The 19040-nt window shown below is 42.4% G+C and overlaps 1 protein-coding gene across 4 annotated transcripts in view; it reads left to right on the plus strand.

The window, feature by feature from the left end:
* Positions 1-19040, plus strand: part of LOC126355235 (histone-lysine N-methyltransferase E(z)) — a 90446-nt gene that overhangs the window by 50619 nt on the left and 20787 nt on the right. For all 4 annotated transcript variants that reach the window (XM_050005512.1, XM_050005511.1, XM_050005514.1 and 1 more), the window contains exons 8-9: positions 309-486; positions 16038-16258. In XM_050005512.1, the coding sequence (XP_049861469.1) occupies positions 309-486; positions 16038-16258 (399 nt within the window). The remainder of the gene's footprint in view (positions 1-308; positions 487-16037; positions 16259-19040) is intronic.

A 19040-nucleotide genomic window follows, 5' to 3' on the forward strand; every position in this document is an offset into this window, starting at 1 on the left:
GCGGCCTGTGTACGTGTGCATGGTGATTGTATACCATATTGATGTCAGGGTACATGTGCAGGAAACAGTGGTGTTTTGTATCACGTCTTTCAGGATGTTTTCTCAACTTATTACCAATAGCGTGGACTTACAAATCTGTGTCGTGTGTGTTCCCTATGCGCCTATGCTATTAGTGCCAGTTTTGTGTAGTGCCATGTTGTGTGGCAGCAGATTCTGCAGTTATCCTTAATTTATGAGCATGAGTGTAGTTACACATATTTTATAATTTGGGATTGAATTTCCATTTAATCTCTGTTTCTCTAATTCAGGAGGGCATGCGAGAGAAATTGGCAGCTATAGCAGAACGGAGCAAGGAAGAGAGTGACGTTGCTGCTGATGCACAAAATCCTAGTCAGCGTCCTCGTAAAGTACGCAAACAGGCGTCTGTTGATTCCGGAAATGAAGCAAGCTCTGAAGACAGCAATGACAGTAACAAATATGATAAAGGTATGAACAGCGATTCATATTTCACTGCTGAGTAAAGGCCTCATATAGACATAATTTATCCATGATGAATTCAGAACACTTGTTGTTTTTGAAATGTCAGTAAAGAAGTAAACTACAACCAGCCACACTACTTTTGAATGAACAATTTATTTCTTATTAAGTTGTTTTGGGCCTGGACTCATTCTTAGATGGCAACAAGGAATTTTAATGAAAATTTCACACATTTATATTAAGGAAAAATTTTCATTGCATGTGATATATGGGGCTATCAGCACTATTGTGGCCTAACCCACAGCACACTGGTTTGTGGGAACGGCCACTCAAAGATATTAATATTTGCAGAATTGATGTGTAAGGTAGTAATTGCGACATATAGCAGTGAGTGTGGTATACATAACGTGGTATGGTGTCCGGTAATTTGCTATACATGGAGTTAATCATAATAGTGTTTTTAGACCGTTTTTTGTGTGGGTTAGGCCACTGTTGTTTCGGTGCACTTGGCTGTAATACATGAACCAAGTGCGATAGGCCGTTATTACTTTACACACTGTAGTCAAATATTGGACTAGATACACATGAAGCATTAATGTTCATCATTCGTGCAGTCATTTACAGGGATGGTGTCTCCACACAGCTGTGCAGATGTCTTCAAGTTACGGTAATAACCACAGTACACCGGGGGTACGAATTGCAGCAAGGTCATGAAATCGGTCTTTTTCAACATGTTAATAGTGCGTCCATTGGGATATAATACGTCCAGAGTCTCGATTACTTTTGAATCTCATTTAGCAAAACTGACGTCAACAAATGGGACGTCTGGCTCATTGGAGTACTTATAAAACATGATATGGGAAGAGGATGCTTTATACTGAAGCCACTGAATATGGATCCATTTCATCCTGTTATTTTGTGTCTACACTTTATGATTACGTATGTTTCTTTCTAAACGTACTATGGACATGAAATCATTCCTTGTCATCATATAGCGGTGAAGGGTTGTTGTTTTCATGCAGCGATTATGACATTCATCCAGTCAGTGGGTGTGTGTATATGTTCGGGTGAAATTTCCTGTTCTTCCCGATGATACTGAAGTCCTGACCATGTGGTAGGTATGAATGTCCACTGATTAGGAATTTATGATGGATTACTTTTGGTGGAAGTCTTCATGCAGAACCATGAATTGACACATTAAGGCCATTTTTATATTCCTATTTTGCCTGCCACATCGATCCAAGTACATAATCAGTAGCTTTGTTTGGATGTTACGTTAAGTGTAATGCATGAGACATGGTCCAATTTCTTGTGGTCCTCTGGATGCTTTACCCTCACTCCATACATACACAGTAGATTTCATGGTACATAGGTCGTGCTTTCCAAGGCAATATGTCTACAGTTGCCACTTGTAGTAACAGATACCTGTCATAAGTACCGGTGTCAGTAAACCCCTCATCAAATCAAAGACAATCACAGTCATACCATTGTCCTGATGCCTCCCTTCTGCTGCACGCTCTTGGCCATTCGTTGATGTAACTCTCTTTCACATTCCCATTTGCCCTTCTCTTCCGCAGTGTCAGCTACAGCATGTTTGACATGTTTGATGTTATAGAGGTCACATTTACGGCAGGAATCACTTACAGGGGGATGATAGGACAGATTAAATCGTGTATTAAATATCTGACCAAACGTGTAGTATCAGATTGGATCATCATGCTCGGCTTTATATAAATGGTATAACTTCCCCATGCTCAGGTCTGGTGACTAATACTTCTGATCCACTGTTTCATTCATCTGTGCATAATGGCTACGATATGCTAGAAACCATTTTATGAAATTCTCTACCTCAACCGCCTTTGCTATTTGTGTTGTGTTTTTAACGGGGCATGCACCTTGCTTAAGAGTCAGGTGCTGCACTTTGTGTGAAAGAACCCTTGTCTGATATCTGCAAAATGTTCTTAAAGAACCTTTGATACACCTTCACATCCACTCCCACTTCATTCTGGAAATGTTATAGGAATCTTGTTCCTCGTCACGACTCTGTAGTATCAGAGGAATATGCACGTGCCATAGGGACTACCTTCACCATAGCAAAAACGTACGCCAAATACAAGTCGAAACTACCTAATGCATAGAACGAGTCCAATATTGTTGCTGGTGTTTAGGTGAAAGATGTCGACCACATTCCTTCTGACACACGCTTGCTCCAAGGGTGGGACATTTCTATGACACTACATTTCCCTTCACGCTAATGTATTCTTCCCCTGTTGATTGTTTTTCTTTTCAGATGTTCATGTCCACAGGTGTGCATTCCAGACCCATTTCCTTCCTTGTTGCAGTGCAATTACAGTACCAGTACTACGATCCTCCTCCAATACATCCACGGTTGATGTAGTGGGTGTGGTATCCTTCGATGTACCGGGTAGATTGGGCTGTGCTAACATAACACGTTACTCGTCCACTGTACCATTTGCAGGCTGGCTGAACCGGCCAGGTGCACAGCCCATTTTAATTATATTCAGTCCTTGGGGGAGGGGGGGGGGGGAAGCACTTTTTCATAAAGACCAGATTGCCCCACTGGTCTTTCTGCCATGCTGATTGGCCCTACGCTCCTCTCAGGTCGTGTTTACCCCCTCTTTTTTGTCATCAGTCTACTGACTGGTTTGATGCGGCCCGCCACGAATTCCTTTCCTGTGCCAACCTCTTCATCTCAGAGTAGCACTTGCAACCTACGTCCTCAGTTATTTGCATGACGTTTTCCAATCTCTGTCTTCCTCTACAGTTTTTGCCCTCTACAGCTCCCTCTAGTACCATGGAAGTCTTTCCCTCATGTCTTAGCAGATGTCCTGTCATCCTGTCCCTTCTCCTTATCAGTGTTTTCCACATATTCCTTTCCTCTCCGATTCTGCATAGAACCTCCTCATTCCTTACCTTATCAGTCCACATAATTTTCAACATTCATCTATAGCACCACATCTCAAATGCTTCGATTCTCTTCTGTTCCGGTTTTCCCACAGTTCATGTTTCACTACCATACAATGCTGTACTCCAGACGTACATCCTCAGAAATTTCTTCCTCAAATTAAAACCGGTATTTGATATTAATAGACTTCTCTTGGCCAGAAATGCCTTTTTTGCCATAGCGAGTCTGCTTTTGATGTCCTCCTTGCTCCGTCCGTCATTGGTTATTTTACTGCCTAGGTAGCAGAATTCCTTAACTTCATTGACTTCGTGACCATCAATCCTGATGTTAAGTTTCTCGCTGTTCTCATTTCTACTACTTCTCATTACCTTCGTCTTTCTCCGATTTACTCTCAAACCATACTGTGTACTCATTAGACTATTCATTCCGTTCAGCAGATCATTTAATTCTTCTTCACTTTCACTCAGGATAGCAATGTCATCAGCGAATTGTATCTTTGATATCCTTCCACCCTGTATTTTAATTCCACTCCTGAACCTTTATTTTATTTCCATCATTGCTTCCTCGATGTACAGATTGAAGAGTAGGGGCGAAAGGCTTCAGCCTTGTCTTACACCCTTCTTAATACGAGCACTTCGTTCTTGATCGTCCACTCTTATTATTCCCTCTTGGTTGTTTCATATTGTATATGACCCGTCTCTCCCTATAGATTACCCCTACTTTTTTCAGTATCTCGAACAGCTTGCACCCTTTTATTTTGTCGAACGCTTTTTCCAGGTCGACAAATCCTATGAACGTATCTTGATTTTTCTTTAGCCTTGCTTCAATTATTAGCCGTAACGTCAGAATTGCCTCTCTCGTGCCTTTACTTTTCCTAAAGCCAAACTGATCGTCACCTAGCGCATTCTCAATGTTCTTTTCCATTCTTCTGTATATTATTCTTGTAAGCAGCTTCGATGCATGAGCTGTTAAGCAGATTATGCGATAATTCTCGCACTTGTCAGCTCTTGCCATCTTCGGAATTGTGTGGATGATACTTTTCCGAAAGTCAGATGGTATGTCGCCAGACTCATATATTCTACACACCAACTAGAATAGTCGTTTTGTTGCCACTTCCCCTAATGATTTTAGAAATTATGATGGAATGTTATCTGTCCCTTCTGCCTTATTTGACCGTAGGTCCTCCAAAGCTGTTTTAAATTCCAATTCTAATACTGGATCCCCTATCTCTTCTAAATCGACTACTGTTTCTTCTTCTATCACATCAGACAAGTCTTCACCCTCATAGAGGCTTTCTATGTATTCTTTCCACCTATCTGCTCTCTCCTCTGCATTTCACAGTGGAATTCCCGTTGCACTCTTAATGTTACCACCGTTGCTTTTAACGTCACCAAAGGTTGTTTTGACTTTCCTGTATGCTGAGTCTGTCCTTCCGACAATCATATCTTTTTCGATGTCTTCACATTTTTCCTGCAGCCATTTCGTCTTAGCTTCCCTGCACTTCCTATTTATTTCATTCCTCAGCGAGTTGTATTTCTGTATTCCTGATTTTCCCGGAACATGTTTGTACTTCCTCCTTTCATCAATCAACTGAAGTATTTCTTCTGTTACCCATGGTTTCTTCGCAGCTACCTTCTTTGTACCTATGTTTTCCTTCCCAACTTCCGTGATGGCCTTTTTTAGAGATGTCCATACCTCTTCAACTGTGTTGCCTACTGCACTATTCCTTATTGCTGTATCTATAGCGTTAGAGAACTTCAAACGTATCTCGTCATTCCTTAGAACTTCCGTATCCCACTTCTTAGCATATTGATTCTTCCTGACTAATGTCTTGAACTTCAGCCTACTCTTCGTCACTACTATATTGTGATCTGAGGCTATATCTGCTCCTGGGTACGCCGTACAATCCAATATCTGATTTCGGAATCTCTGTCTGACCATGATGTAATCTAATTGAAATCTTCCCGTATCTCCCGGCCTTTTCCAAGTATACCTCCTCTTCTTGTGATTCTTGAACAGGGTATTCGCTATTACTAGCTGAAACTTGTTACAGAACTCAATTAGTCTTTCTCCTCTTTCATTCCTTGTCCCAAGCCCATATTCTCCTGTAACGTTTTCTTCTACTCCTTCCCCTACAACTGCATTCCAGTCGCCCATGACTATTAGATTTTCGTCCCCCTTTACATACTGCATTACCCTTTCAATATCCTCATACACTTTCTCTATCTGTTCATCTTCAGCTTGCGACGTCGGCATGTATACCTGAACTAGCGTTGTCGGTGTTGGTCTGCTGTCGATTCTGATTAGAACAACCTGGTCACTGAACTGTTCACAGTAACACACCCTCTGCCCTACCTTCCTATTCATAACGAATCCTACACCTGTTATACCATTTTCTGCTGCTGTTGATATTACCCGATACTCATCTGGCCAGAAATCCTTGTCTTCCTTCCACTTCACTTCACTGACCCCTACTGTCTAGATTGAGCCTTTGCATTTCCCTTTTCAGATTTTCTAGTTTCCCTACCATGTTCAAGCTTCTGACATTCTACACCCCCAACTCGTAGAACATTATCCTTTCGTTGATTATTCAATCTTTTTCTCATGGTAACCTCCCCCTTGGCAGTCTACATCTACATGACTACTCTGCAATTCACATTTAAGTGCTTGGCAGAGGGTTCATCGAACCACAATCATACTATCTCTCTACTATTCCACTCCCGAACAGCGAGCGGGAAAAACGAACACCTAAACCTTTCTGTTTGAGCTCTGATTTCTCTTATTTTATTTTGATGGTCATTCCTACCTATGTAGGTTGGGCTCAACAAAATATTTTCGCATTCGGAAGAGAAAGTTGGTGACTGAAATTTCGTAAAAAGGTATCGCCGCGACGAAAAACGTCTATGCTGTAATGACTTCCATCCCAACTCGTGTATCATATCTGCCACACTCTCTCCCCTATAACGTGATAATACAAAACAAGCTGCCCTTTTTTTGCACCCTTTCGATGTCCTCCGTCAATCCCACCTGGTAAGGATCCCACACCGCGCAGCAATATTCTAACAGAGAATGAACGAGTGTAGTGTATCTCCTCCCGGAGATCCGAATGGGGGACTATTCTGGAATCTTTTGCCAATGGGGAGTTCATCATGACACTTCTTCAACTACAGGCCACATGTCCTGCGGATACACGTTACGTGTCTTTAATGCAGTAGTTTCCATTGCCTTCTGCATCCTCATGTCGTTGATCATTGCTGATTCTTCCGCCTTTAGGGGCAATTTCCCACCCCTAGGACAAGAGAGTGCCCTGAACCTCTATCCGCTCCTCCGCCCTCTTTGACAAGGCCGTTGGCAGAATGAGTCTGACTTCTTATGCCGGAAGTCTTCGGCCGCCAATGCTGATTATTTATCAAAATTTAGGCAGTGGCGGGGATCGAACCTGAAGACATTTTTGATTATGAATCAAAGGCGCTACCCCTAGACCACGGGTGCACCCTCTCTTTATCAGGCTGTATTGATGCAATCGTCCATGACATGTCTGCTACAGTTATTTGTGCTGCAGCGACTCACGTCTCCCACTCCACAAGCCCCTTTTGCTGCTGGCTGGTCCCTTGGTGGAGCACAGTCATTTCCATCACCATCTGTGATCACTGTCAAGCCTTGCGATGCATTATGCTGCACCCATCCTGCACCGATCTTATTACCTTTAAACGCCTTCAAGCCAAAGCCCGTTACTTAATCAAACAGAGCAAGTGGGTGTGTTGGGAATACTTTGTCTCCTCCCTAAATTCTTTTGTCCCTTCCTCACAGGTGTCATCTACAAGTGGCACCCTTCAAGGTTGCCAACAGCTGTCTTCCATTTTGGACCTTGCCCTCCCGCATTGTTTTTGTACGGATCCATTGATTTCTTGCGGCTTCAACGTTAGTGCCGTGTCATCTGAACAAGACACAGCCAGGGAAAAAGCACCATAGGTGCAAAAAAGTGAGCTGGTGCCAGTGCCATAGAGACTCGCCACCCGCGCGGTTTCCACTAGTGCCACAATGCAGTGCTGAGGATGAAGATATCGACTTCGCCTCAGCCAATTGCCGCCCGAGTACAATCTGCCAATGACCGGACATCGGACAAAAGCCTACTCGGAAGATAGAAGAGCAGCTCTCACCCACGTAGTTATAGATGATCATCCAGTGCTGACTTAGACAGGATGTGTCGTTTAGTGAATTTGTAAAAGTGAACAGATAGTTGTTGTAAATTTTTGTAGTGTTGCAGACTTAGTCATTTAACAAAACACAAAGAGAAGTAACCCTTTTTGTGTGACTTTGATACTAATTTGTTACAAGTGTTGTAGAACCTTCATTCTCCTATTCTGTTATCTGACCCTGGGGCTAGCTGTGTAATAGTGACAGGGGGAGATTGTCTTAGTTGTGTACTGCACCAGAAGCCGTTTCACGAACTCGGCCTCCATGGCAGTAGCAACAAGGCCTATACAAAACTGGCGGTGAGGGTATACAACTGGTAGTGTCCTATCTGGCTGCCTCCCTCATCCGGGAACAGCGGATTGAAGATTCTCACTTATGTTTTACACTGAAGAGCCAAAGAAACTGGTACACCTGCCCAATACCGTGTAGGGCCCCCATGAGCACACAGTAGTGCTGCTGCTTGACGTGTCATGGACTTGACTAATGTCTGTAGTAGTACTGGAAGGAGTCAACACCATGAATCTCGCAGTGCTGTCCATAAATCCGTAAGAGTACGAGGTGGTGGAGATCTCTTCTGAACAGCACGTTGCAAAGCATTCCAGATATGCTCCACAATGTTCATGTGTGGGAATTTGGTTGCCAGCGGAAGTGTTTAAACTCAGAAGAGTGTTCCTGGAATAGCTCTAGCAATTCTGGACTAGTTGGCTGTTGCATTGTCCTGCTGGAATTGACCAAGTCTGTCGAAATGCACAATGGGCATGAATGGATGAAGGTGATTAGACAGGATGCTTATGTACGTGTTACCTGTCCGTCGTATGTACATCCATCAGGGCCCCATATCACTCCAACTGAACACGCCCCACATCATTACAGAGCCTCCACCAGCGTGAACAGTCCCCTGCTGACATGCAGGGTCCACGGATTCACTAGGCTGTCTCCATACCCGTACACTTCTATCTGCTCGATACAATTTGAAATGAGACTTGTCCGACCAGGCAACATGTTTCCAGTCATCAACAATCCAATGTTGGTGTTGATGGGCCCAGGTGGGGCATAAAGCTTTGTGTCATGCAGTCATCAAGGATGCGCCTTCGGCTCTGAAGGCTCATATCGATGATGTTTCGTTGAATGGTTTGCATGCTGACAGTTGTTAATGGCCCAGCGTTGAAATCTGCAGCAATTTGCAGAAGGGTTGCACTCCTGTCATGTTGAACAGTTCTCTTCAGCCGTCATTGATCCTGTTCTTGCAGGATCTTTTTCCAGCTGCAACGACGTATGAGATTTGAAGTTTTACTGGATTCCTGATATTCATTGTGCACTTGTGAAATGATCGTACGGAAAAATCCTCACTTTGTCACTACCTCAGAGATGCTGTGTCCCATCACTTATGTACTGACTAGAACACCACTTTCAAACTCACTTAAATCTTGATAACCTGTCATTGTAGCAGCAGTAACTGTTGTAACAACTGTCCTAGACACTAGTTGTCTTATATAGACGTTGCCAACCACAGTGACGTATTTTGCCTGTATACATATCTCTGCATTTGAATATGCGTGCCTGTACCAGTGTTTTTGACAATTCAGTGTATCTGTTGTCAGACAGAATCTTACTGTGCACCTTTTACTGAATGGAAACTACCTCTGGCCCTCTCTTCTTCCCACAATTCAGCCCCTGGCCCTGATTTCACCCATAACCAATTGCTTCAAAATGTCAATCTCCCACAACAAGACTGCATCTTCTAGATGTGTAACTGTAGTATTATGGTTTCTGTGCTTAAGCCTTGTAAGGATCTGTCATCACTCAGTAGTTACCGGCCATCTCTGTCCGTCAACCTCTGAACGTTGTTTGAACAGATGGTGACTCGTCGGTTCTTTTGGGTCCTCAAATAGCAGGAACTTTTGTCTCCTCTCCAGTGCAGCTTTCAGTGAAGAACAGTCTCCAATCAATCATCTACTTTTGTTACTGGCCGCTGTTCGGCAGTCCTTTTCTCAGCACCGTCATAGTTTTCTTCGATGTTCGTAAGGCATATGACATGGCTTGGCACCATCAATTATTAGTTACACTCCATGAATGAGATCTTTGGGGTCCTCTACTGATTTTTATTTTCCAGTTCCTGTCCAACTGGTGTTCGGAGTTTGCATTGGCACCGTTCTCATCTGCAGACCCAGGATAGAGGGTTCTGTATTGAATGTCCTCCTTTTCTTCATCACTATTAATGACTCGTAGCCTGTGTCAGACCATTGGTACCCCCTGGTCTGTATGTGGATGTTTTCTGTATCTGGGCTATTTCCCAATCAGTGGCCTCTACCGAGCGACGGCTCTAGGGTGCCATCTAGTGCCTTTCAGCATGGTCACTCTACACTTTTTCAATTCTCGCCCCTTAAATCATGGTTGATGCAATTCTGTTTCCGTACTATGGTCCATACAGATCCGCAGCATTACCTTGCCATGATTCGCAGCATTACCTTGGCACCCAGTGCCTGACTGTGGTCCTCCAGTTCCATTTCTCAGATCTTCTTTTTGACAATAAGTTTACTTGGTTGCCCCATCCACCTTCACAAGACTGGCTGTTTCTGTCAACTCATTGTCCTTTGCTTTCTTGTCAACATCGCTTGGAGTGCGGACCATTCGACTCTTCTCTGCCCTTATCTATCCATAGTTCTGTTCCGTATGGACTCTGGCTGTCAAGTTTATGGCTCAGCTGCCCCTTCCACACTGCTCCTCTCGAACCTGGTTCACCATCGTAGTATCCATTTGGTCCCTTGTGCCTTTCATACTGACCCTGTCAATGGTCTTCTGCTTGACCTGGAATCACACCATCTTTCAGTTTGGCAGTCCCAGCTCTTGGTTTCCTGTGCCATCATTATCTGTTTTTTGCTGTTCACTCCTCAATTCTTTTTGCAGCTTTGAGATGTCGCCTGCCTGCTGCCTGCCCTAGGGTGTTTCTCAGCTGCGATTTCCACCTTCCCTCGTCGTCCTGTTCCCAGCTTTCTCTCCCAAACACTCCCCAACTCATTTAGTTCCTCAGATCGGATTGATCTCTTCTGGGATCTTAAAGCCTCCGTTACTCCGATAGTGTTTTGTTGTTTGCTCCAGCTGCTCTTACAAGAGATTTGGGATGCTATTATTTTTGACACCAGTGGCTCTAAATCCACTGATCATGTGGGATATGCCTTCACATCTTCTGTTGGCTGAAGACACCATCTCTTCCATGCCACACATGGTATGTTACTGCAGAACTAACTGCCATTTGCTGGGCATTCTGCTTTATTAAACGGTCCTCTCTCACCGATTCAGTGAGTGGCCTGTCACCTGGTGTTTTACCCACCACCACTTGGTCTCTGCCATCCTTGACTTCTCACCAATCTTGACCTACTGTTTGTTCAATTGATTTCCCAGCCACGTGGGTATCCTCCAGGTAACAAGCCTGCTGATTGTCTGGCTAGGGAGGCAGCCACTTGACACCATTCTCCATGACTGCTCTGGGGGCATATTTGCGACATCACATCAAGTTCCTTTTTATTCAGTTGGGGGCCTACTTGTTGGGGCACTCTCGCCACATGACGTTCTTAGCTCTGCCTTTCCCAGCAGGAATCTACCCACCTCTGCTGTCTTCACATCAGTTTGACCTATGGTTTTTTATTTCGTAATGACCCCCTCCCCCCTTTTGTAGTTGTTGTGATCCGTATTTTACTGGACTGCCTCTACCTTGTGGCTCTTTGCATTAAATATGGCCTCCCACTTTCCTTGTCCTGATTGTTAGCAGACAACCCTCACATGGTCCTCAAGTTTCTTTGCGAAAGTGGTTTGTCCTCTCAAATCTAAGTACCTAATTTCCTTCTGAAATTACAGAGTCCATCAGTTAGTATTGGCATTGGTGTGCATTTGGGAGGCCTTCGACCTTGCCTCTACACGGGCAGTGGTGCCGGCACCCCATCGCGCATAGCTTCTCTGGAGCATTTCCTGCCCTCTTCCCTCTCCCTGCTAGCCCCTCTCCTGGTTTTTATTCTTCCTGCCATCCCGACTTTCCTTCTGCCTCTTTGTTTGCCCGTTTATCTTTCCCATTGACTAGACTGTGTTGTTGGTGTTGTTCCTCTCTTTGTTTTTGCCACCTTAGATCTTGTGTCTGATGACCTCACTCTTTGGTCCGCTTCAGCTACTCACAATCAGCAAATCGACCATTCTCTCTTTTTCCCTTCAGCAGGTACGGATGTGCGCTTCACGGTTTGTTCCTGTTATGGAAGCACTTTGGTATTTTCTGGTTGTACCTTGTTCCACATTTCCTTCAGTTTTCTAGCAAATCCTTGGACATACTTTCCACTTCTACCCTTCTACCTAATCATTTGGAATGGCAATGGCAGTGGCATTTTCTTCCCATACACAACCTGGAACGATGGCAGTTCTGTACTAGTGTGTACTTACGAGTGGCATGCATTCACTAAAGAGGATAAATGTGTGCATCAGTCTGAATTGCCAGGTGTAGAAGTATGAAACCAGAATTTGGTTGCAATAATTACACATTTTGTTTGAAACTGATAAACAATATTTTATTCAAAATAATTTCCATTGCTATTTATACATTTCTCCCACCTCTCGGGCAGGCTATGAGTGGCACACCAAGAAAACAGTTCTTCTTTCGAACAAACTAGTCAGCGAGCCATTTTCATGCAGAGCATGTCCCAATGATGCAAATAGATCATAACCGAATGTAGCCAAGTCTGGAGAATAAGCCGCATGCACTAGTATTTCCCTATTAAATTTCTGTATCGTTTACCTGACCTGTTTTGCTGTTTGTGATGGGGCGTTATCATGGAGCAATTTGACTTTTGTGTTGCCTTTTTCCATAGTACTGTTTTTTTTTCACATAATTCTCGATTTAAATGAATCGTTTTATGTTGGTAGCGATCAGTGTCCACAGTTTCACCAGGTATTATCAGCTCATAATAGAGGACACCCTTCTGATTCCACCAAACACGGAGCATTGTCTTCTTCTCAAAGCGATTTGATCTTGCAGTGGCTGTCGATGCTTTGCCTGGATTCACTGATGATTTACAATGCTTAGAATTTTCAAAATATATCCATCTTTCATCACCTGTCACTATTCGATGCAGAAACTACTTTCTTTTGTAGCTTTTCATAAGTGGTCTTTTGATTCGCTTGCTGTCTTTCATCAGTTCATGAGGAACCTATTTTCCCACTTGATGCACCTTTCCCATAGCTTTCAACCAGAGAGAAACAGCTTTCTGTGTCACATTCAATTGTTCCGCGAGTTCTTGCTAAGTTTGAGTATCAGCTTCATCCAATAAAGGCTGTTATTCATTGTCTTCGAACTGTCTCGTTGGTTTCCTGTCCTCGTCGTTTCTCATGTCAAAATCACCATTTTTAAATTTTTTGAACCACTTGAAACACTTTTCCCAAGAACAAGTTTGTCAAAAGCTTCAACAAGCATTCAATGCGATTCTGTAGCCGTTTTCTTCAAATGCTAACAGAAAACCACAAATCATAGTTCGCAGGCACAAAACTTACATGTTTACAGGTGTTTGAAACATTGTTGAAATTTGTCATCAGCCGTTGCAGGAAGCAGATGGCGCTGCCAATGCAGTCTCATGAGCCCTACACTGATGGCTAGCACCATCGTGAGGGAAATTCTGGTTTGATACTTATACACCTGGTATGTGTGCTCACATAATAGCTAAGCGTACCATCAATCATCCAGTGAACTAGCTCCATTCTTCTTCCATTAGTTTGAGGATGAACTGGACTCATTCTTAACTTTCTCTCTCTCGGTAATCAACACAATCCTCTTTATGTCTGACATGAAGCTTTTCCCTTGGTCTGTAATTATTGTCTTCACTAGTCCAAATATCAACATCCAGCTACTAACCAATTTTTGTGCTTGCTGATCAGGTATCAGCACCATCTTGATGTAAAGTGAAAAATGATCTATTATGATTAGTACATACCAATTACCTGTTGGTGTATGATTGAAAAGTCCTAACATGTGTATCCCATTCGAACTAAACAGTTCTTTTGCCTCTGGCAATCTTTGTAGCAGCACCTGTTTCCGATCAAAACCCGCATATTGAGCACACTTAATACAATTCCTCAAGTATTGATAGACATCATTTTTGCTTCTCACCAACCGTATTTTTCTGCCACTCTCCAATTCATCCCTCTATAACCTCCATGGCCCATCAACACTGGACTGTGCATTTCATGCAGTACTTCCTCCTTTAATTATGCTGGCACTACCATTCCTGCGCCAATTGCCACTCTCTACGTTAAAAACCATCATAATTGCTGAACTGTTGCTTTTTGCCAAGCTGTTTACATTCCTCATTAGTGTGTAGTGGTGCTACTTTTCTGCCCAGTCTGACTGCATTTCTGCTCTCTTCTCTGGTTTGTGAATACTTTGTGCTCTTGTACTCATTTGGTTGGGATGTTTTCAACTCCATCTCCCCCCTCCACTGTATTCCTCTGACTAGGTGCCTTCAGACGGTCATCTTTTCACCTCTCTGAAGGCACACACGAGTGGAATTAAATTTTCAGTTGATGAGCTGTTGCACAAAGAGGTTCTGAAGTGGGAGAAGGGTCTAGCGCCAGAGTTCTTCGAGGAGAGCATAAGAAACTTGCAGCACGGTTCACCAGATGCATTGAATGGGATGCTGATTATGTGGAAAAGCAGTCAACAAGTGTATCAACAATACCCTGATTTTTTTTCAAATACACAGTGTTTGGACAGCCTTAAGAAGAGTAGGGGGCAGTTGTTTGTTTGTGGAGTTCAGAACTAATTAATTTATGATGGGATTATAAATTTTTTTGGGGTTTCTTCACATTTTCTTTAAGTGCTAGGTTCTATGCTCATCTAACCATGAGAGACAGATCATCATTTATCTGAATAATGACAGTATTGATTATTGATACTTCTTGCATGTGTGGAACTTGTGTGAAGCTGCAGATCATTAACATAGACGTGTGTGTGGGTGTGTGTGTGTGTGTGTGTGTGTGTGTGTGTGTGTGTGTGTGTGTGTGTGTGTGTGTGTGTGTAATACATTTCTCGTAATTGAAACCCATTAAAATAAGCACACTGGACAAAAACCACCTGCAAAGTAAATCATGAGAATGTTGTGTAACACTGCTGCTTGCCCTAATAATAGCCTCAGTTTGGCAAGGAAGGGAGTCCACAAGTTGCTTCAGGTGTGCCATATCGAGCAGAAGCCACTCTTTGGTGAGTAGATCCATTAGTGCTGCCGAGTTACATGGATGTTGGTTATTGTGTTTCACCCACTGTTACAAATATTCTTATATGTTTTGTACGGGATTGAGAGCAGATGATTTAGCAGGCAAGCAGAAGTGTGGTAGTATGCTTCATTGTGGTCAAACCAAGATTGAGTGCATGCAGAAAATTGGTGTGTCCACAACATACTCACCATGGAGATGTGGAAGTAAGAGACAATGCCTGTGTACTGAGAATGTTAAAATAAACTTCGTGGCAAGCTGGATAAAAGGGCCCAAGTCAAAGCACCCATAAAAAATCTTAGAACCACACCAGCCGTGGACTACAACCCTCTACACACATTGTGGATTAAACAGCTCATTGAGTTCATAGTGCACTCAACACTTTGCGTCACTTGAAAATAACTGAAACCACGCCTCATCTGACCATGCTATGAGCCTCCAGTCAGCTACAGCTTGGCCTTATGCAAAAAGTAGGATTCAATGTGTCCATTGCATGGAGATCCCTTTGCAGTGCCTGCTTGGAAACTGATTGAGGTGGACCTGCCGGATTTGAAACCAGTCATCATACACAAGGTGTGACATTGTCTCCAGTCCCTGTTAGAACCTGTTTATGACCACTGTTCGTATGCCGTGTTGCCTGGCTGTGAGTAGTACAGCTTTCATGGTGTAATCATAGGTGTGTCTGAACACCTCAACACCTATTTCCACCAAATGGTGCGCGCGCGCACACACACACACACACACACACACACACACACACACACACACACACACACTGCCTGGCTTCTGTCACTAGTGGTATGTCAGAGCACCAACTGGTACCATTTCTGTGCCATCTGCAGTACTCAAAACTGGCCATTGTGCTCTTTTAAGAGAATAACTAATATTTTGTCCAGTGAGCTTATTTTGCTAGCATCTCACAGTTGCTTCAGTTGTTGATTTTTATAAAATTATTTTTTTATAAAATTACAATGATTATGTGACTTATATATTTTCAGATTTGATACACTTCATTAATTTTGTCAATGTTGTATTTTTCCTTAATCTAGACTGTATTGAGTGAGCTTCTTGTTACATTATGTTCCTTACTGCTAGGCAGGACATTTAGCCATGAGGGAAGTACTGAATTTGATTCTTAACTTTGCCACCTTTTCTGATGATTCTGTTGTTTTAATTTCACTTTCATGTGTTTCAGAATTTAAACGTGGCTCGAAGGATGGGAAGCCACCTCCAGCTGACACAGTCAGCCAACCCACCTCTACAAGGACCTCATTCTCACTTCTGGGTCTCATGGGTCCTGAGGAGACAGCAGAGTGGACAGGCGCAGACCAGTCTCTGTTCCGTGCTTTGCACAAAGTTTTCCTAAATAACTATTGCGCTATTGCACAGATCATGCTCACAAAAACATGTCAACAGGTGATGTTTCTATTTTGTGACTAGTAAAGTTTCTTGGAAGATATTTTTCTGTAGCATTGCGAAAAGCAATTCTTAAATGCTACGCTCTTCAACCTAATATCACCCTATATATTCTCCTTATTAAACATGTAAAAGCATATAACACAACAACTGTGAACCACTCACGTATGCAGAATCACTTGGTATTAAGTAAGCCTTTTATTTTCTATGTTTTTTGTTGTTTCCTGACAATTATTTGTATTGTAATCACCTGAAGCAATACTTTTGCAATGCGATTAATGATAATTTATGCCAGACAAAGCTTCTGATTTGGATTTCCTGATTTTCACAAGAAGTTGCATTAGCCATTAGAACATCTGGACTCCTTCCAGGTGCGAATCAAACTCTCATTGCCATTGATATGGCCTATAGTTATTTGAAACATTGCTACCTCTCCACCAAGAAATGTTGAGAATAGCACATGAGCAAGTGAAATTGGATGACCGTGCCTTGCCCTGCCGTTGATAACAGGTGCTGCAGTGGGACAGGTGATTTTCAAACCTCCACTAGCGATAAAAAATTATTCAGAGTGATATAAAAGAAGTACAACATGAATTTACAGTGCTTTCAATTTAAAATGCCCATACTTGAAAAAGGCATCTCGTAGGTGGCCGCCTTTGTCCTTCGCACACATTTTAGGTCTTTTACAGAAGTTAGACGTCAGATCTTACAAGACTGGCAGTGAAATATGTTTGACTTCTCCTAGATTTGATCCTTCAGTTTCTGCATGGTGTATGGTGAGTCACACCGGAAGATTTGAGATTTCAAATGACCCCAAAGGAAGCAGTCACACTCTGAAATATTTAGGGGATCTTGGAGGCCAGGAAATGTCATTGTTCTTAGAGGTGAGATGACCAGGAAAGATGTTCTGTTGCACGCTGATGGAATGTGTCGTCGCGTGTTGTTGGAAAATGATTGCATGTTGGAAGAACGTGTTTGCAGTAATACAAAGATTAGCAGGCTGTCGCACAACATGTGAACATAATATTCTGTATTCAGAGCAACAACATTGCCATGATCGTCTTAAGAAAAGACCTTATGATATACTGCACCACACCACCACTCCCTCATTGAGTGTTGTTCCATGTAGCATTTCAGGATTTTTATGTGACCAGTATCTAAAGTTTTTATTGCTAACAAAGCCTGACACACAAATATTGGCCTCTTGGCTCACAATCAGATTGGTGCAGAGGTGTGGGTGGTTGTTCATGAATTCCAATAGCTCCCACAAAAGCATAGTCTCTCTGGAAGGTCATCTGTGTTTAGTTTGCACTATCTGAATTTTGTAAGGGTGGTATAGCAGTTCCTTGTGCGATATTTGCTGTACGCTGCGATACGAATTGTTAGATTTCAGTGCAGGCTTTTTCCACCCCTCTTTCTCACTGTATCACCCATTTCCTCAAAATTCTTTACCACACTTTGATAGCATGTGCCGATGGGACTGGGGCACAGTGTGCGAGACAGTAATGAGCACTAAGTAAAACACTGTGCAGCCATGTGACTGTTGTTTTTGTGAAATGCTTTCACAGCTGAATATCGAAATTGTGATCAGATGCAAAGGTTAAAGTTGTCCAGATGGCACCACTCCCATTTTCTGATTCCTAATGTAACATACTAGTTCCATGGTTGCCAAATCGCCTGTTTCACTACCGTATCTTTTATATATACCAACTTAATTAAGTTCTTACTGATTTCATGTCCATTGACAGGGTAAGCCACAGTCCTGCACCAAAACCATTCACTCAGTCTTGCTGTTACCACATGCCCTGAACCCATCTCTGTAGAGTTTGGAAATATCACCAACAATAAGAATTTTGATGTGTGGTCAGATACTCCAGTGTCCCATGTAAATTAGTTAAAAAAAGGATTAGAATCCTGGTCTGGCACAAATTTTCAGTACCTACAACATATTCTTTGATTTCATCCTAGTCTTTTCATACATGTAATTTCAGTGAGTTTAATTCAATTAACTTTTGTATTTACTCATACGGATAACTAGGGGATCAGATGAGATCATATATTATGCAATGACAAGCATGTAATTGACTCTGATATACCTAAGCAACATACTTACAGATAACGATATTGAACTGTACATTCAGTACTTACAGTGGAACTCCATGTTTACACTTTTCAAGGGACTTCAAAAAAGTGTTGTAAAATGTGGGAAATAACTTTTTAAGCAGTAAAAGTTATGTGTAGCATCCTTGCATTTTAAGGAATGAAACATTGCACCAGTTTCATATTTTTCCATGCTTAGCATGAAACGTGTCGAGAATTTATTCTCACTTTCAAGTGCAAATATTTACATAGTTATTTTGTTTGGTGTTCTTCCTCTCTTGCACCATAGTCGTCTTTTGTAAGATTATAAGCTATACTGTGCCTCCTCCATTACGCAGAAAACCACACAATTGCAAACCATTACTGACTATGTTTTTGAAATATTCCAAAAACTACTTATGTAAATATTGACCCTTGGCAATGAGAAAAAATTCTCTAGACATGCCATGCTAAGCGTGAAAAATTTGTAACAGGTATAATATTCCATTATTATCCAAGCAAGAAACATTGGAGCAATGTCAAGGGAGCTAAGGTATCAACTAGTGCTACAAGGAGCCAAACAGCGATATATGCATTCAGGTAACACAAAGGTCATGACCATTGTGAAATTTCACATGCACCGTAGTGACAGTTTGAAATCAGTTGTAATCAGCCATGATAACTTATTCAAATGAACCTAATT

Source organism: Schistocerca gregaria, chromosome 3 (genome assembly GCF_023897955.1).
Source record: "Schistocerca gregaria isolate iqSchGreg1 chromosome 3, iqSchGreg1.2, whole genome shotgun sequence".
NCBI classification, from domain to species: Eukaryota; Metazoa; Arthropoda; class Insecta; order Orthoptera; family Acrididae; genus Schistocerca; species Schistocerca gregaria.